Source organism: Aulonocara sp. 'chitande type north' Nkhata Bay, linkage group LG2 (assembly GCF_057382095.1).
Source record: "Aulonocara sp. 'chitande type north' Nkhata Bay isolate Kocher_YH1m ecotype deep benthic linkage group LG2, A_spYH_male_GT1.1, whole genome shotgun sequence".
In the NCBI taxonomy this organism is placed as follows: Eukaryota; Metazoa; Chordata; class Actinopteri; order Cichliformes; family Cichlidae; genus Aulonocara; species Aulonocara sp. 'chitande type north' Nkhata Bay.
The window spans coordinates 30,433,127-30,451,902 of record NC_141345.1 but is presented as its reverse complement, the minus strand read 5'-3'; the positions used below and the strand labels follow the sequence as shown (position 1 = coordinate 30,451,902).

Genomic DNA, 18,776 nt, shown 5'->3' with positions numbered 1-18,776 from the left:
AGAGGATCGACATTAAGAGAATTACATGTGATTATCTTCAGTCTGTGAAGACTGGGAAGAAGAGTTCAAATACATCATTATGATGTGTGTGATTTGTAAATAATGCCTTAATCCCACACTGGACTGAATTAAAGATTAAATAATTCAAAACACAGATAATATAATATTAAATATGACATAAAGATGAAGAAAGCAAATAGGTCGATGATGGCGAGAAAGCAGTTTAGAATAGGTTTCTCCTTTATTAGCCAGAAATAAGCTGTTAGGAGATTTGGTATCCGTGTCAACAGATGACCTGGTGTGTGGTTTAACAGATAAAACAAGGTTGATAACACTGGTAACACACTTTCTGGATGTTATCACTTGAGCCGAGGCCTGAGCTTCTGCAGGACATTTTCTTCGAGGCAAATTATTTCCAGTCTCCTGAATCACATGTTAGCTGCTACTACTACTACAGCAACAGCAAAACAACAAGCTCTGATGATGATAAGCTGAAGAACCTGAGTGCAGCAGCAGTACACACTCAGAAACCAAACCACAAAATGCTCCTACAGGGTTATTTTAAAGCGATCTGATTTAAAGTCTACGTTTGCAAATCTGCACAAAAAAGGAAATATATTATTAAAAAAAAATAGAATAAAAAAAATATAGAATATAAAGAATACTGGGAGCCGATTTGCTCATTAGCATTCATAACATAAGCAAAAATGTTGACACTTTGGATACATGGACAACATGAAAGATGCCAACAGCTGACTCAATCATGCTCTCACCTAATGAGGCGAGGTCAGCGTACTGGGAGCTGAGGAGGAAGAGATCCACTCCTATCTGTTGTCCTGAGCAATCCAGTGCAAGTTTCTTGTAGAAGTCAGTGGCAGGACCGAGGTGGTGGGCTCCCTGAAAGATATGAGAGTTATTACCAGCAACTCCTCATTTTGATCACAGGACTGAGGGAATGGGGACCTTCCTGACAGCAAAAAAAGACAATATAATATCTTTTTCCCCCGAGCAAACAAGCACATCTGTTATTTGTCATTTTCTTTTTGGAAACTCTTATCATGACTTGTTGGCAGTTTATTCAGAATTAAAAAAGAAGATGCTAAACTTGAATAAATCACAATCCTGGGATGACAATAACAGTGGTGTTTAATCTGAGATGAAATGTGAGACAACGTTGGGACAGGTAAGAAAAGTGAGCTGTTGCAGGAAAGTATAAATACAACTCAGCTGTGAAAATGCCAGGACACAAAGTACTAATCTTTGGCTGTACTTCATCTGTCATATGGTTCAATTTAAGCTTCACAAGTCACAATGCAGCCATGATTTAAAACTCCCATTTGATGTGAAAAATATAAAAATTAAAACAGGGCACCCGCAGGCACTCCAACTTCATGATCATGAGACAAATTCAAAAAATACGCATGAAAAACAAACACCATGAACATACCGCACAGAGGTAGGAAATAAGGATGTTTTTATTTATGTCTTACTTATCAATAAATATCTAAATAAATAAAATAAATATATAATTAAATAAGGATCTGGCAGTTCAGGGTGGTGATTATTAGCTGTTACAGATGAAGCACAGCAGCCCACTTTACACTAAAACAATCTGTTCATTAAACATTCGACGGCTTGCTGTGTCCAAACTTTTCACTGTTAACATCCAAATAAAGACAGAAATAAGAAAAAGGATGCTGTTTAACTCCAAATAAGGAAGATATGATAAAATCCTGCATCTGCTCTTGCTCCCACTTTCTCTGGATAGTTGTTTTTCTCATTATAATCACAAATAAAAGAAAATATAATTACCTTTGAGCTCGAACGCTGATTGGGGTCTTCTCTCGACTGCAGCTTCCCGGCTCCCAGCGTCGGCAGCTGAGTCTGGAACACCGTGATGCGGCCTCCGGTGGGTGACATGAGCTTGAAAGCGGCCTGTAAGGCAGGACCGAGGGCGCTGTGGGTCTCTCTGCTCTGGCTGAACAGCGCCGGCAGTGACTTCAGCAAGTCCTTCACCAGCTGGAGGATGGAGAAACAATACATGAGAAAATTAAAAAGAAAACCATTTCAGAAACATCATGAAGCAGGCACGAACATGACAGAAGAGATTCAAGGGAACAAAGCAGCACGCTCTACCTCGTTGCTCTCCTTTAGATTCACCATCAAGCTGTCATGAGATGGTATGAAGACATCTGCAAAGAAAGCAGGAAAGACTATTAATGCGGCTATAGATGACACATTTCTATCAAATACACTAGAAAGGGTCATTAGTCACTCTACTAGACCACCACCTCTGGTCTTAACTGTGTGGCAACAACTTTTGATCGTGGGTCACTGCCACAGCTCTCATGTGTCATTTTGAAGTAACTTATATTTACCATCGATGTCTGACACCACCAGCATCTGTGGCTGGGACAGCCCCTCCTGGAGATTGTAAAAGTGGATGGTGCTATCAAAGGTGAGGAAGCCCACTCTGGTACGCGAGTCCCCAGGCAACCTGCAGCAGGAAACATTGTGTCAGCCTGGTTTCTGCCTGTGACAGACGCTAATAATCAGCTTGATTAAATAGCTAACTGACAAACTCATGAAGCAGCAACATCAGGACTCACTTATCCAAGTTCCCAAGAAGTGATTCACAGAAGTACTTCAGGTATCCTGCTTCCACAGCATTGTGAGACACGTCGAGTACAAACAGGTAGGCCGCCGGCTGAGGAGGTCGCAACTGAAAAGGAACAAAAACATCAAAGATCCCTGAAGGTTTGAAAAAAAAAAAAATAATAATAATAATAATAATAATAATAAGTTTTTATATGACCTTTGCAGGTGTCACTTCTTATGCATGAGCCTTCTTTTTTTCCCCTCCGTTTACTAAACACAACACTGCCCTCTAGTGGACAGAGAAGCAAAGTACGTGTAATATGAATAAGAGGCGTGTTTACCATGTAGTCTGAGGAGGCGATGAACTCCACAGTGGAATTCTGGACCTCTGGCCTCTTGTGTGGTTCACCGTATGACCTTGTGACTGGATTGTACATGAACTCATCTGGTACTGAACAAGAATTAAAATGGCATAAAACATTAAGGCTGCAAAACATGATTCAGCAGTAAAGAAATTGCAGGGACAATATATAAATAGCTTGACTGGACTTGTACCATCATTGACCCGGTAACACAGGTTGCACTTCCACCTGCGCTGGTCCAGAAAGGTGACGAACGGATTGATGTAGGTGCGGCAGGAGCGACAGCGCACGATCGTGTTTGATGTGATCACCGGTAACTGCTGCAGAGAGGCAAACGGGGGAAAAAGGCTTAGAGAAAGATGGACTAACTTCCAATAAAAAAATAAAAAATACAAAAGACATGTTTATGAACTTTTCATCTGTCATGCCTCAATTTTTTGGCCTCCACTTTCTTTCTCCATCCCATGACCCTTTCAAAACAATCTTCTATTTATATCTCAGCAGATGGCTGAATAGCACTTTGTTTCCTTTTCTGTGAGTGTGGTTGGAAAAAAAAAAAACCAAAACAAAACTGCAGTTCTTTTCTCCTCTTTTTTTTGGTGTCATGACTTCCGCTGAAGCACCAGAGTCACCCAAAATTTCTCCACCTTTTCCTTAGAACAAAGTCTGTTTATCCTCGGGTACACCTGAAGGCCACAACGGAGGTTTTGGGACTACTTTCTTTCTCTGCAATTTACTAAAAACAGCTAAAAATTATTATCAGATCAAATGCTAACATAACTATAAAATAATTGACATCTATGTTGATAAACAGTTGAGTTGAGCTGCAGTAATTAAATAAAACATGACACTGATAGAAAAGATTTTGAAAACTTGTAATTTCACACTTGGGTTGGATCGCAACAGTAATGTGTTACTTTCACAGGCGAAGTAAACACAGATGTCGAGAAAAACGCCTCAGTAGTGAAACCAAAATATCTTAATCACCTCTGTTTGCTGGTTCAGCTGTAAGGTTAAGCAAAAACTAAGAATTTCCACCTCTCTGGGTATTCGAGTAAATGGGTGCCAATGCTGCTGCTGTAGTGCAAAAAATTTAAATGTAGCTTCATTTTTCTTGTGCCATTTTCCATCATGATCAAATACATCCTCCCTTTCTTTCTTCTCATATCTGGATCCATGCAAAGAGACATCAGTCTAAGAAGAGATGCCCAAACCATCCCCGCTTCTCCCACTTCGTCTAGGTGGTGCTTTTCAAAACAGGCAATGAATGTTAATGTCAGAGCGCAGACAGCCTTTGGGGAAAGAACAATTTCTACTAGTTGGTTAGACTATTAAACTAGACGATACCACAGTATCCTTGGGAGATCAGAGAAGACGAGGGACATGAAGTTCCTCATGATGGGGCATACACCCATATTTGGGCTGCATAAGAAGGGAGGACCTCGATGTAATACAGAGTCTCCTCAGAGACCACAAACAATGTCACAAGCTGAAGATTTAAATGCATCATAAAGCCTCACTAAACCACCTCCAAGAAGAAAAATTCTTTAAAACTATCCGTTGACAGTCAGGATGCTCTGACGTATCTGACACCAAACTGCAGGCTCACTCCAGACTACACCAAACAGCTCACAGCTGTTTACTGAGACACTGTAGACTTGACTGACTCAGAGGAAACACCAAATTACATTCAAAATCAGGAAATACTGTGTAGGTGTAGCATATGATTCCAAAAATACATTTTCATAACATATCCTTAAACGATCAGAGTTGCCAAAATTAAAGCTGTAGGCAGAAACTGCAGAGGAGCATGAATGTCTGTTTCACACGTCCACAGGATCCACACCTCTGCAGTCATCTACTGTAAAAGCAACACAGCCTGGGCAATTCTGAGATATCCTTTTGAAATACACACTCACAAAAACGACGAGCCAACAACTGACGCTCTGTCAAACATTCAGTTATTTAACCGTTAGTCCAGGAAGTCAGTGCCAGCCTGTCTTTCAAGCACTTTCCTATTGTTTGTCACTTCACATCTACTGACACGTCTTCACCTCACAGCTCTATAAATACCCTCCCTTATCTTTCCTGCACCTCTTCATCGTTGTCATTCTGCTCCTCCTGCTGACTGGTCACGAGTGGAAAAAGACAGCTACAAAGGACCCAGATAGTATTTAAACACTATGTTCCACCTTTCTTTAATGTAAAACTGTGTCGACTAATGTGAAATACCTCTGTCAGGGAAAAAACACCCTGCTCTGCACAACATATTTTGCATTTCACAGAATGAATTGATCACATCTGTTTGCTTTAACAAAAAAGTATCAGAATAAAATGACTCTTGATGAAGAAACTCAAACTATTGTCTGCTAAAAGGTACAGCAGCGTTTGTGCCCTAAACAAAGCTTTTGTATGTTCAATAAATAAATAGCAGAACAGCTTCATGCAGTGCTTGAGAAGGCAATGGAAAAAAAAAAAGACCACACACTGCTTAAAAACAGAACTAAACATTTGCCGACATCTTAACTCCATAATACCAAAATCTGAGAAAAATGTTCTTTGAGGGGAATTTTGATGTACCTGTAGATCTCTGAAGGGGTGGAGGAGGAGGCCCAGAGGGAGTCTGGCTTTGTTGAGTAAAGCCTGGGTCTGGGGAATGCTGGTCAGAGTACACCTGAATGTCCTGATTTTAAAAAAAAAGAAGAAAAAAAAGACAAACGAATGACAAAATATACTCACAGATAAAAATATACGAAATGAAAAAAGGTTGAAATAATGCAGTAAGAAAACAAAAACCATGAGCTTAGAAGTTGAAAAAAAAAAAAAACAACCCGTAATTGTATACTACTGTTGTACTATTTTAAGAATTTATTTATTTTACTACTCTAAAGTTTCTGTGATACACTGAAAGTAAATGGCTAAATTTAAGGACTCAGCTGCCACTCAAAATTTCCCTACACCAGACTTACTGTGGACTGCAGTTGACTTTCTTAAGGTCGGGGCTGAGGTTGGGTTCTGGAGCTTCCAAAGGTCTGGGGGGCAGCAAGTTTCTCTCCTGCAGCAGGTTGATTGGCCTCAGGGCCTCGACCTCCAGCTCTGGCACACCACTCAGCCCGCCGAGGGCTGCGGACAGCTCAGAGAGACTAGGGAAGGGCTGCAGAGAGGGACGGATGGTTTCCACACCGCGAACAAACAAACAGCTCAGCTTACAGCCAAAATTCATCAGGTGGGCTATTTTATAAAATAATGTCTGTGTAGTGACACCTTAAACATTTATTTATTAAGTCTGACCAGTCAGTCAGTTGTGGATTATGATCAAGTCTAGAAGTCTGGCAAAGTCCAGGGTCAGAATCCTGAACAGGTCTCTGACTCTGTTATAAGCCAGCTCATAAAACTAGAGCCTATCACCAGAATTGGTCAAAGCATAGGTGAAATTTAAAAGCCTACATATGCTTACTTAAAATCTAGTGGGGGCAACAGACAGTCGCTCTAAGTGATGGGTATCAAACGCAGGTTGGGTTTGCCTTTATCCAAACTTTTTACACACGAAAAATTAGACAATTTAATATAAAATCTGAGAAAATAGCCTGAAAAAAAACTTTCAAACAATCCATAGATGTGCAAAATATTAATCAACATTTCTGTTGCAGGCTCACCTGTGAGTACTGCTGGTAGTTTGACTGGCCATACAGGTCGTCGGAGGGGGAGGCGTCAGTGTGGGACGCCGGTCCCTGCCGATAACCTGACTGCATGCCAGGGTAACCGTAACTACCGTAGGGCTGAGCCTGGTTGGTCACATTGCTGGATGGTGGCATGGATTCTGGAAAGAGAGACAGTGCAGGAGTACAGTAGTGTGATGTTAAGAAGACAGAACATTTTTAAGGTGTTTTAACATGACCAGAAAAATAAGATCACTGTGTTAATGTTGATTTTAGAATAAGTTAGAATAAGTGCCAAATTATCCCTAAACAACAAAAAAAAGCCTTTTCAAGTAGCATTTGCAGTCCCCTTTGCTGTCTCCATTAGCTTTGGTCAAACTACACAATATTGTTATCAGATTAGATGAATAAAGAGCCATAAGAGATGAGACGGTAGTATAAACATCAGGAACACTGTACCAGTAACAAACTAACAACAATCACATTTAAAGCGTTGTGAATGACACTGCTGTCTTCTGCTTAGAAAAGCTGGGTCGCATCAAAGGGAATATGTGGATTGTCTTAAAGCCCGTTTTTCCTCTCTCTGCTGTGAAAAGTTGTCTCTAGATAACAGAAGACCCAAGTCTTTTTTGCCACATCAGCTGTCAGCAAATATAGCTGTGTTAACACTGCAGGAACCTTCCTCAGGGATAAGGAAAAGGATCTAAATTCAGTTCACGGAGAATTATTTTATCCTCTAAGAGTCCCTGCTTAGGAGGCAGCACTTTCTTTATATTCAAGAATATTTTCATCCGGTCATTCTCACATCTGTTTTCCAGCACTGACCTAAGACCCTAAAATTCAGCTTTAACAATTGATTAAGGTTTTATAACAGATTTCATTTTATGCAAATGCCAAGTTATAAAAATATTGTGCACTGTACATATTGTCAAAGAAAAGTTGATTTACAGTTTAGACAAAGCTGTGATTTTACTGAGAGTTGCTCAGGTGCATGAGGTGCAGTCTGTCTGTGATGAACACGTACCTGGATAGCTGCCACCTTCGAGGGAATCGTAGCTGTTGGGCACCGGAGAGGCACTGCCAGTAGAAGAAGAGGATGTGTCACCGCCTGCGAGAGGCAGAGAGGGGAAAAAATGAAACTCAAAAGGCATTAAAAACTGTTATTATGAAGGAAAAGACAGCTTGCAAATATTACTCTGTTCAAATAAATAATGGCACAATAAAAAAAATCTAAAGACAAATGAAGTGAAACGGGGAGGAAGGACAGAGTGTTGGGATAAAAATGAAAGACAACATTAAAGTGAATAAAAGCAGATTTTCTGGTTTGGTCGTGCATGGACTCCCTTTGGCCTCACAGAAAGAAAACGAAAGAGAAGAGGCAGACTGAAAGATGGAAAGAAAACATAAAAAGGAAGCACTTAAGTTTTGAGTATATGCAAGTTGCTGTGTGGGGGAAAGGACGTCTGAGGACAGGACATGTGTAGAGAACTGAGGGGGGGGAAAGAAGATATGAGTGTGTGCGATGGGCACAGAACGAAAGACATTTTCAGCATGTTCAATAAAACCAGTTAGCTACAGGCCATTAGTGAGGACAAACCACTGGAAGCTACAGGGTGGTGCCCTGATCAGAGAAAGGTGGTTTACCAGATGTGGATTAGTCAAGCCTTATCTTTTTTGTAATCTAAAAACCAAAATTAAATAAATTCTTTTTTGGAGAACTTTTATATTAACATCTACCATCTGAATTCAGCTTTCTGACAAAAAGGCTCCCAGTGTCCTCACAAACAGGCGGGTTAGACAACACATGCCTCAGATTCCTCTGTTCAGCCAGCAAAACTAAAGAAATGCATTAAATTAATAGCCGAGTCATTTATATTTAACACCTGGAACAAGTTTATCACCATCATCAAAACTCTGAACTTGCTTTTTTCCCCCTAGTAACCAAGTTTTTATTCCTTTTTACAATTTCTATATCTTTTCTAAACTTTTCATTTTATTACTGCCCATTTTATTTATTTTGTAGTACAGTACTCATTTAGTTTTATGCCCTTTTTAAAATGTTATCTTGTGACTGACTACTTTTTGTCATAAACTAATCTGTGTTCTCTTAAAGCACTTTGTGACTATGTCAAAGTATCTGAAAAAAAAAATCACTACTACTACTACTACTACGTCTGTGAAGGTTCTCAGTCATCCAGGTCATCGTAGTCAAAGGAGCTTGCAAAGAAAAGCGTCTGGACTTCTTTAAGTTGCTTGAAGACGTTTCACCTCTCATCCGAGAAGCTTCTTCAGTTCTAAGGTCAAATGGTGGAGAGTCCCAGATATAAACCTAGTGGGAGAAACCCCCCACAGAGGGACCCACTAGGTTTATATCTGGGACTCTCCACCATTTGACCTTAGAACTGAAGAAGCTTCTCGGATGAGAGGTGAAACGTCTTCAAGCAACTTAAAGAAGTCCAGACGCTTTTCTTTGCAAGCTCCTTTGACTACTACTACTACTGCCATCATCATTTTCAGTTTAACTGTTTCAGTGATCAAACACTAGGCATGCCCAAATCACCCCACCTAGGAAGTGTCCAGGACACATTTTTCCTCAGAGGTCCGAGCCACCTCGGCTGGCTCGTGTCACGGCTCAACTCTGAGCTCCACCCAAATGACCGAGCTTCTCACCCAATCTAGGGAAACTCATTTCTTGTGTTTATGATGTCATTCTTTTCGTCTCTATCCACCGCTCATGGACATAGAGGAGGGTAAGGCTGGCAGCTAACTCGAAAGCTTCACGTTACGTTATTTAAAAAAAAAAAAAAAAGCATGAAGGCTTTTAAAATTATTTTTCAAATCCCTCAGCAAGCTGCCATAACCTTTCAAGAATTAATGCTGCAGTCAAAATAGCGTGTGGACTCATTTAGTGCACTGCAACACTCCCGGTTCAAATCCAACATTGGTTGCATGTTATCCAACTCCATCATATCGCTTTTCTAATTTGCTTCAGTGCCTATGAGGTAAAATATCCACAAAATAATCTTAATAAAAAAACAACAGCAAGCAAAAGGATCTTTTCGTTTTTGTCTGTTTATTCCTTGCATGTCATGTAATGAATAGGTTTTCCCAAAGGATTACATGGGCAGTAATATTTGAATGGATCCACTAATCCATGTGTGCCAAAAGGAGGGATCAACAGCAGCAAACCAAGATGTGACAGGCCTCAGGGACAGAGCTCATTGGACAGGGCAAGATCCAATTATCTCAGACTAAATCGGACCAGCAGACTACTGGATTAAGCACTAGGGATGACGAGGACACCAGGAGAGCCAAGCCTTCTCCTCCTCCTTCAAGAAAATGGATACTACCAAGACTATATAGAGCTCATTGTAGCCAGTGTTGATTTGCAGTTGATCTTAAAAGTTTTAATATGAGCCCAGTTTGGACTCCACATACATTTATATTCTATTACTGCACCAGTACATGTGTAACTTAATGGTTACTGAGCCGACTAAGGCCTATTTCAAACCAGGACAAACCTTGCATGTATTTGAATACTTGATTCACACTCAGCAGTAAGACCATGACAACAACAGAGATGACACAGCAACACAAACCAAAGAAACCAAAACGCCGTCCCTGACTCCAGACAGACTTAATTAGTGAACAAACAAACAGCCAACTGAGTAACGCCTTAAACTCTAGTCGTGGATAACTTTTGTTATGTGAACAGTTACAAAATAAAGATAAATTGATCAAAACATTTTGGCATATAATCAATAAGAAAAACTTGTCGTGTGTATACAGATAACAAAAATGAATGGCCATACACAAATCTGAAATAAAACAGCTGTAACTAAATAAATATGAGGCAATCCAAGATTAAAATTCAGAACTACTACTGCTATTAGAAATATTAGTGTTGCTGTTGGCTGTGGTTGCCATTAGCTGCGAGGCTGGTTGTTGCTGCTGGTGTTATAGTCGGTTATTTTGGTTGGCGACTGCTGTTGTTGATAGTCGGTGATGGCAGTATTATCAAAATGTGACAGGTGATGAATTGATTCATCCTGATAACATACGTCTGCTGTTAGATTTGTGTTATAAATTAGTTTAATCAGGTTTGCTTATAATGTTCATTTTAAAATGTATTTAAACTATTTTTCAACTAATAACTTGCAAGCTTTGTCCTACAAAAGTCTAAAATGCACTGGTTGTTTTCTGCTTTACTTGTGACTCTGAACCCATTTTGTTATTTTCAATATCATGATTCTGGTAAGCGTGGCTTCCTTGAATCAACAAGTGCTATTTTGCTGCAACAGACAACCTGTAAGACAGCAACACTGTGGGGAATTGATGAGAGCACGAGGGATAAACAGAAAGCTAAACCAAGCTCCTCATTTTATTAGGCAGTGCACTAATGAGTTGTAGCAGTGCTAACAATGCTCTCTTGTGAGAAGCAGGAGAGTCAGCAAACGCATGCATAGACAGCGGGACCTATCGGCAGGGGAGTGGTTATATTTAAACATCTGTTAACCTCTGGCTGATGACACACGTCTCAGAGGATCTTTAAAGCAGAACATCTGAGAGAGACATCACACAGGTGCATGACAACAATCAGTATCATGCTGACCTGACATTTAAATTATTAAATGTAAAATAATTTATTTCAAAAAAAAGTTACACCAAGCATTTTAGCCTTTTTAATACAATGCAAGGTTTTTTAGTACAGTGAGATTCAAGATTCAAGCGTGAGGGTCAATCAGTAGCCCCATGGACAAATAAACTTGTCAAAAAAATCAAACAGTGTACAAACAGCTAACTTCTCCGTAATAAACCAATCTTTTTTCTCCTTGTAAAAACTTCCCCCTGCAAAACAAAACAAAATTACCAGGCATGTGATAAAAAAAAAAATTTTTTTAAATAAACCTATACTGACGTTTAATCTACTCACGCATGAAACACATTTCTGTTCATCAGCAATACTGAAAAGTTACTTCGTAACAGACCCCTTGCATGAACAAAGTACACTGGAATCATTTTTTTTACTTATTTGCTTCTAAATGATTTAAAAGTCCCAAAACTCACCTGAATTAAATACAAAAACAAATCTAAAACATGCAGTACATAAACCAATCCCCCCTACATCTTAATGCTTTCCCTTTACTAGAGAATGAAAGAAAACTCTTGACATTTATGTTAGAAAATATATTTAAATTCACTTAGATTATTTAAAACCTTCATACCTTTTTCCAATTTTTAAACCCAAAGATATTCGATTATATTAATATTTCCTCTCAATACATTTTTATGTCATAAGTGCTCATCTTACATCTAGGACTCATGACCACATCTAATTCAAACTCATTCCCGAGGCTATCCAGTTTACTATCAAGAGCCGTGAACAGAGTGGAAAGAAAAACACAAAATATTGATTTTTTTTTCCATCAGCATGGATAACTGCTGATAAGTGGAGGGTCCACTACAGCTGGACGATCACACCCTGAACATTACTGAGAGACAGCAAGAGCGCTGCTCAGAGCTAGACAGCAGGCAAAGAGGACGTCGTCCTGTATATGACAACGAGCACTACTTACCTGCCACCTTTCTGAGGGAAAAAAATTTCATGTTAGCTTTCAGTGATGGAAGAACAGAACAGTGTGCACACACACTGAGGAGATGAAATCAATATTTTGAAAGAGGACTGATGAATGCGAGGGGGGGAAATGTTGCGCGCAGCGGGTGAACTCTGCAAGGCTGGTGACAAGGACCAACAGGGAGAAATATGATTAGCCTATTAGAAAGGAGATGGTGCTGATGATGAGCAGTGAACTGATTACAAGCGTTGGCAGGTAGAGTAGACGTGACAGATGGTAGCCAGACAGGGAAGAGGAAAATGGCGGTTATCAGAAGTGACACCGGATAGGCGGGACAGTAGAGGTGTCTAAAGAGACGTGTACACTTTAGGTTTAAGATTACTAAAAAAATAAGGAGTGGATAAGGTAGTAGCAAAAAGGTTATGGGGGAGGTAAAAGCTAGAGCAGACCTGCTTCCTCATCCTCCTCCTCCTCCTCATCGTCATCATCAGAGCTGGATGATGAGGGGGCTGCTGCTGCTGGGCCTGAGGTGTTGGCAGAGGAAGAGCTAGCGCCACTATTAGCAACATATCCATACTGCATGCCTGTTGGAAGGGGGTGGAGTGGGAAAGGTACATAAGAGAACTGTCAGGATGAGATGCATGTCATCAGACAGGGCTGTGGTAATCAGGCGGCTGGCTTCCAGTCATGTGATACGGGTTTAAGCAAAGAACAGAGTTGCTGATGGCTGGCCGCATATTTTGTCAGGAAAAACAATTAACACTACACACAGGAAAATAGGTCAGGATGATAAAAATTTAAAGCCAATGATTACAAAGGTGAAAGTCAAAGAAGGAATTTTGTTTAGATGGAATTTAACATATACATTTAGCCTTTCTCCACCGGAGGAACCAGCATCCAATATTATGGCCTCATCGAACTGTTTTCAGGGGAGTTTTTTAGGGTTTTGGTTAGATAATGTAAACAGTTTTGATGCATTAGAGACAGACATAAGTGAAACTACTACGCAGTTGGACATATTTGACTGACCATCCAGGAATAGAGCAGGGAACTGTCTGGTGAATTCACAGTTCCCAATAGTGAGAAATGCATCTGTTGCTGCATGCAGCAGCAGGAAAGAAAGGTCAACCTTGGACAATGTCCAAATTACAGAAGTCTGAATAATCTAAAAGGCAGAAAATAGTCAAAACTGAGTGCAGTTTTTGACTATTTTCTGAAACGAAACACTAAGCCATCAAAACACTCTGTGTGTGTGTGTGTGTGTGTGTGTGTGTGTGTGTGTGTGTGTGTGTGTGTGTGTGTGTGTGTGTGTGTGTATTTAAAAGCAATATGAAACTGTTAAATTCATTCACTGATGATCAAACTTAATGTTGTTAAAATGTGTGACTGGTTGTGAGGTGTATAATTCCGCACAAATGCAATGTTTGATTAGTTAGCAGAAACGCTCATTTTTCCATTAAGTACCATCTGTTTTAGACCAAGTGTTTACCTTTCACCTCGTTCATTTACTCATATTAACCTTTTGAACTATCAGGTTACCGTCTGATGCTGTACTTTAATAAAATAGGAATAATTTGTTTAACAGAATAATATTTCTGATATGATCAAGGAAAGGTCTTTTAAACGTCTAGTCGACTGGTCACCCCCATCCTTCATCTTCAATTGTTTCACCTGACACTGTCCTTGGTTCATGTGTGACAACAGCTCAAGTCTCTCTGTGGATCTTGAGTTCACCTACACTGCACTGGAAGCAGAGAGAAAGGGCTGATGATTAGGGGAAACTTCCAGTAAAGGTTCACACCACATTGTGCTTGCCCAAAGTTCCTTCAGTGGAAGAATGTCTACTTTGAAATTAACGAGTCCCTAGAAATTTAAAACTTAAAAAAAAACGCAACTAGGCGTCACAGTTCAGGGCAGAAAGTAAACTTGCAGGGGTAAAGGCACATTCAAGCCAATTAAAAACAACTGAACCTTCGTCAAAAGTTAGCTTGATGCTTGCTGTATTGCTAAAGCCTTTCCGCTACAATGTTCTCATAGAATCCATCGACAACTGGAGAGCATTTCCTTTGCCTTAATGTATTCCATGGTCTAACTGTGTGCTTTCATTTTAAAATCTCAAGCAGGTAAGATGATGCCGTAATTTTGCCAGAGGTTGTAACTGACCACAAAAGCGTGCAATCAAAAATATGTACTTGTTTTAATACCAGTTAACTGATTGAAAACCAAAAATAAAACATGTCTCCATTGACTATATTCACTCTAGAAAGCAACTCTTTGAAATGCTGTGTATTTGGTCTAAATGCATTGTAAATCTTTAAACATGGCTCAGTTGAAAAAGTGTTTGGATCAAAATTATATCAATTTATTCTGTCAAAGTAAGAGTCAAATTTTTGCAACCCAAATCAACATTACAGGAAAGAGTCTAATTATCCTGACCAGCCACTAAAGTTAAGAGTGAAAAACATTCACAGGAAAAATAAACCAGCAGCACGTTGCTAAAAGCAAACCTGAAACCCCCAAATTTGTATACAGACCCACACCTGCACATCGGAAAGCGTGTGTGTGTTTGCAGCTAATTATGTGTGCTATATTCCCAAAGTGCAGCTGTAACCCATTCACGTGCAGTGTGCGTCTAAACAAGCTGCATCAGAAGACACAAAAACAGTCACTATAGTACAGAAAAAACCAAGATAAGAATGTTGTTCAAACGTCGAATGCAGCAGGTGGAGAAAATAGGTCTCCAATCATAAAAAAAAACCCAAAACATTTTAAAGAACACAGTTTTAATGTAAGGTACACAGTGTGGTACTTCTTCTCCGAGCAGCGAAAAAATAAACAGGAAACTGATTTCATGCAGACTTTCAAACTACAAAACGCTTTCATCTTATTTTTTGGCAGGTTATCTGCACAGGCACAGATTTTCAGTTTTCAGCTTCCACACATAACATATTTTTCGGAACATAAGGCGCACTGTCGATGAGCTGGTCTGTTTTCATACATAAGGCACACCAGATTATAAGGCACACTGTCGATTTTTGAGAAAATTAAAGGATTTTAAGTGCGCCTTATAGTGCGAAAAATATGGTACACAAACATAAAAATCTTCATGTTTACAATACATAATGAAGATTTACTCTCATTCTTACCTTGACGGTGGCCCGGTGAGGAATGGACTGAAGCGGAAGGGGTTCCTGAGGGTGGTCTGTCTGCCTCAGCACCACCACTGCTTTGAGTGACCCCACCATAGGAGTTGTAGCTCAGAGAAGCCTGATTGGTTTGGCTGTAGTGGGAATGGACTGCGTTTTGGGCTGCAGTGAAAAAAAAAAAAAACACAAACAGCCACTGAAACAGCACAAGGACAGTGCTTTCTAAGGATACTGAGGGATAGCTTTGGGTTCAAAAATGCAAACATGTTAATTTATTTCCTTCTTTAAACATAAAAATGCATACAATGCACAAACAGTCAAAATATGCTTTATTTTGGAAACTTACAGCAACAAAAAAAACTAAGCAGAAAAAATTTTGCAGAAAAAATTTAATTTGCCCACCAAACACTGACAAAAAAAACAAAACAAAGCATTTTCCGCCAACATCCACCAGATTTTCTTAGCCTATAAAACTCCACCTGCATTTTCAGAGAATTCACAATTGCAGAGTCTAGCAGCATTAAAATGTGACTTCACTGGGTACCTGTGCTTCCTTGACCATTCACTGTTGGTGCCACTTGGCTGGGAGGAGCCATGCCATACCCAGAATGCCCTGATGCTGAGGAGGCTGGAGGCTCAGCACCGTACTGATGTAAAGGTGCGCCCATCTGGGTGGTGCTCTGGGAGGAACTCAGAGTGCCATACTGGCTGCTTCCTGGAGCAGACGGGTATGAAACAATGGGGTAGAGAGGACCTCCAGGCCCACTCGCCGCCATTGGGACCAAACTGGGTTGTTGTTGCTGCTGCTGAGACTGCTGTGCTGGAGAAGCATGGTATGACTGTGGTCCATAGTAGGATGCCGGAGTGGTGTAGGGTGGATGCTGCTGCTGCTGGAATGGCTGTAGGTTGTACTGGGCATTTGACGGTGGAGGTGCTGAAGAAGGATGTGTGGCATATGGCTGAGAAGGAGGGGCAGAGCTCAGTGGAGCACTGTAAGGTGCTACATGATGCTGAGGGAGGTGGTGCTGTTGCAGCTGCTGTGGATGGTTGTTCTGGTAGTAGTTAGCACTGTGGGCACTGTTCGTGATGGGTGCTTTGCTGGAAACTGGGGTAGCTTGGGACGGGATGGTGGAGTAGCTCTGTTGCTGTTGAGCTGGAGCTCCATAGTAGCCTGTAATTGGATACATGGAAGGGTAGCTCTGTACCGGACCTGGAAGGAGGCGGGGCAGGATAGCAAAGCACATGGTTAATAAGCATAAATGTCGACTCTCACTATTACACTCCAATTACAGAGTAAAAATAAACAGAAACAAGAACAACTCTATTTAAGTTTTTAAGTTTTAGAGTTCTTCTTGCCGAGTGAAACATTTCCAATTTGCTCACCAGGCAGCGCTTTTTAAAATATTGACATCTGACTCAGAATCATACTTTTATTTTGAAGGGCCAACTAGAACAGGATTGTGTGGTTTTAATGTCACAAAACACCATTTTAGATCTAAGCCTCCCAGAAAGTTGGCATTTCAAAGACAAGGCAGAAGAGTCAACTACAAGACCACGAGGATTCTAACTTCTCTCTGACATTTGTTTTCAATGGCTAAAAAGGTTTGGGGCACCAAACCCCTGAACTTCCACAATCACAGTTTGAACGAATATAGGGAATATCTCAGAAACACAAAACTACTGAATTATCTCCCTCTGTAGTAATTTAACAAATTAAAGTGTGGGCTCTAGAAAGAAAGACAGCTTCCAGAACCGCACCTCACATTCATATTTAGCTACAGAATGAATGCATTATCACACATTTTTGAACATTCAACTTTAAAGACGACTAAAATGTAAAAAAATAAATTAATTAATTAAAAAAAATAGAAATGATCTCTAAGAACACGCCCATTGTCCCCACCATCTTTAATACATAAATACACATGCAAAAATAGAATTAAGCTCTATTATCTCTATTTAAAAATGCAGTATAAAGCCTACGACATACCTACACACACACTTTTCCAATATGCAAAATGAATATTGGCTAATGTCTACTTCATAGCTACGACAAATTAGAAATAATGGACCACAAAGTACAAAACACGCTTTATTTTGAGCCAAACTGCAGCCTGATTTTAAGATTTTATCCCCTCTTATTTGTTTACTTAAGAAGGAAATTAGTTGGTTGTATTCCTTCTCTTTTGAGATAAATATTTTTGCGAAGCTCTGTCCTGAAAACTGAACCATTTATTAGAGACGGTTGTCTTTCCTACTTTACCCTCCACAAATTAGTTTGTTCACATGTGTTTAGATATTCTTGTGAAGCTTAATACACGTGCACGAATATATGTTAAATATGAAAATCTGATCACAGGTTATCATTTACTGTAAACACGCTTGAGCAGCCTTCCTTGAAAGGCTAGCTCTCAGTTGAAATAAGCAGCCTTCTATTAATAGAAAGTAAATTGTTTTAACGCAACTTCTATTAAGTCGTTAGCTATTGGAGATTTAATAAAAACAAGAGGCTATGGAGAGGTGGTGCGCAATCTGTCAAACAGCTATTTTCATGCTAACAGTTAGCTACCGTTACCATCCGTTTTCAATACCCACGTTAGCTTTTAAGTTAGCTACCTTTAGCAAGTGCTTAGCTTCAGCTAAAATCATCAGTCTTTTAATAATTCATGCCCATAATTTACAGCTAATGCCAGCATCGCGACTGACAGTAAATGACAGTTCCAGTGTATAAAATGCAAAAAGCAAAGCGAAGGACCGACAAATAGCCCGCCAATGGGGTGTTAGCATGCTAACGAACCATTCTGATAGGGTGGCGCTGCTCCGCCGTTCGCTGCAGAGTTCTGGCTGTAGCTGACGGAGCTGTTCAGGTTAGTGAAACCGGGCGCAGACATCGCTGGGTCTTCCCGTCCTTATGCCCGCGAACACACAGCTGACCGAATATACATGAGCGTCACTTTCTCGGACCCAGCCTTCCCCGAGAGAAGCGATTCAGAGGCTGCTACTGCTCAGAAGAGACCCGGGCAGCCTGGCCAGGTCCGTTCGGCTGAAAGCTGAAGCCTCCAGTCGGGATGTTGAGGAGCTTAGCAGCCTCCAGGATGTTGTCCTCTCGCTCCCTCTGGTGGAGTTGCATTTTGCATGTTTCGTTTTCTATAATGTGCACTTTTGTTCTACAAGTATCTTGGCAAATAAAGTACACATGCTTTAATTTCTGTATAAACAGCTATTTTCCGACTGCTGTTCCTTCTCTTTTTGATGGATACCTCCACACATGTTAGTAATCTCACATACACCTTCAACAGTTATTTACAAATAAATACCTGAAACATGTTAACACCTGCAACCAGACTGGTCTCATCTCTATATTCTGTGTTTTTCTCTTCCTTAACGTCTGTCAACACTACCCCTGTATATCTGTAAAAAAAAATGTCTTGCTGC

The 18,776-nt window shown here is 40.2% G+C and overlaps 1 protein-coding gene across 2 annotated transcripts in view; it reads right to left on the bottom strand.

Annotated features, from left to right (window-relative positions):
• sec24b (SEC24 homolog B, COPII coat complex component) overlaps positions 1–18,695 on the bottom strand; it is a 28,500-nt gene extending 9,805 nt beyond the window's left edge. Inside the window, exons 1-15 of one of the 2 annotated variants that reach the window (XM_086258790.1) lie at positions 18,139–18,695; positions 15,886–16,551; positions 15,342–15,503; positions 12,645–12,779; positions 7,644–7,727; positions 6,617–6,780; positions 5,930–6,114; positions 5,541–5,643; positions 3,154–3,280; positions 2,940–3,049; positions 2,610–2,722; positions 2,379–2,497; positions 2,137–2,192; positions 1,813–2,019; positions 774–897 (exon numbers count right to left, since the gene is read on the bottom strand). In XM_086258790.1, coding sequence (XP_086114916.1) covers positions 774–897; positions 1,813–2,019; positions 2,137–2,192; positions 2,379–2,497; positions 2,610–2,722; positions 2,940–3,049; positions 3,154–3,280; positions 5,541–5,643; positions 5,930–6,114; positions 6,617–6,780; positions 7,644–7,727; positions 12,645–12,779; positions 15,342–15,503; positions 15,886–16,551; positions 18,139–18,232 — 2,449 coding nt within the window. In that variant the 5' untranslated portion in view covers positions 18,233–18,695. The remainder of the gene's footprint in view (positions 1–773; positions 898–1,812; positions 2,020–2,136; positions 2,193–2,378; positions 2,498–2,609; positions 2,723–2,939; positions 3,050–3,153; positions 3,281–5,540; positions 5,644–5,929; positions 6,115–6,616; positions 6,781–7,643; positions 7,728–12,644; positions 12,780–15,341; positions 15,504–15,885; positions 16,552–18,138) is intronic. The other variant, XM_086258797.1, reaches the window with a different exon arrangement.
• Positions 18,696–18,776: the final 81 nt, after the last annotated feature.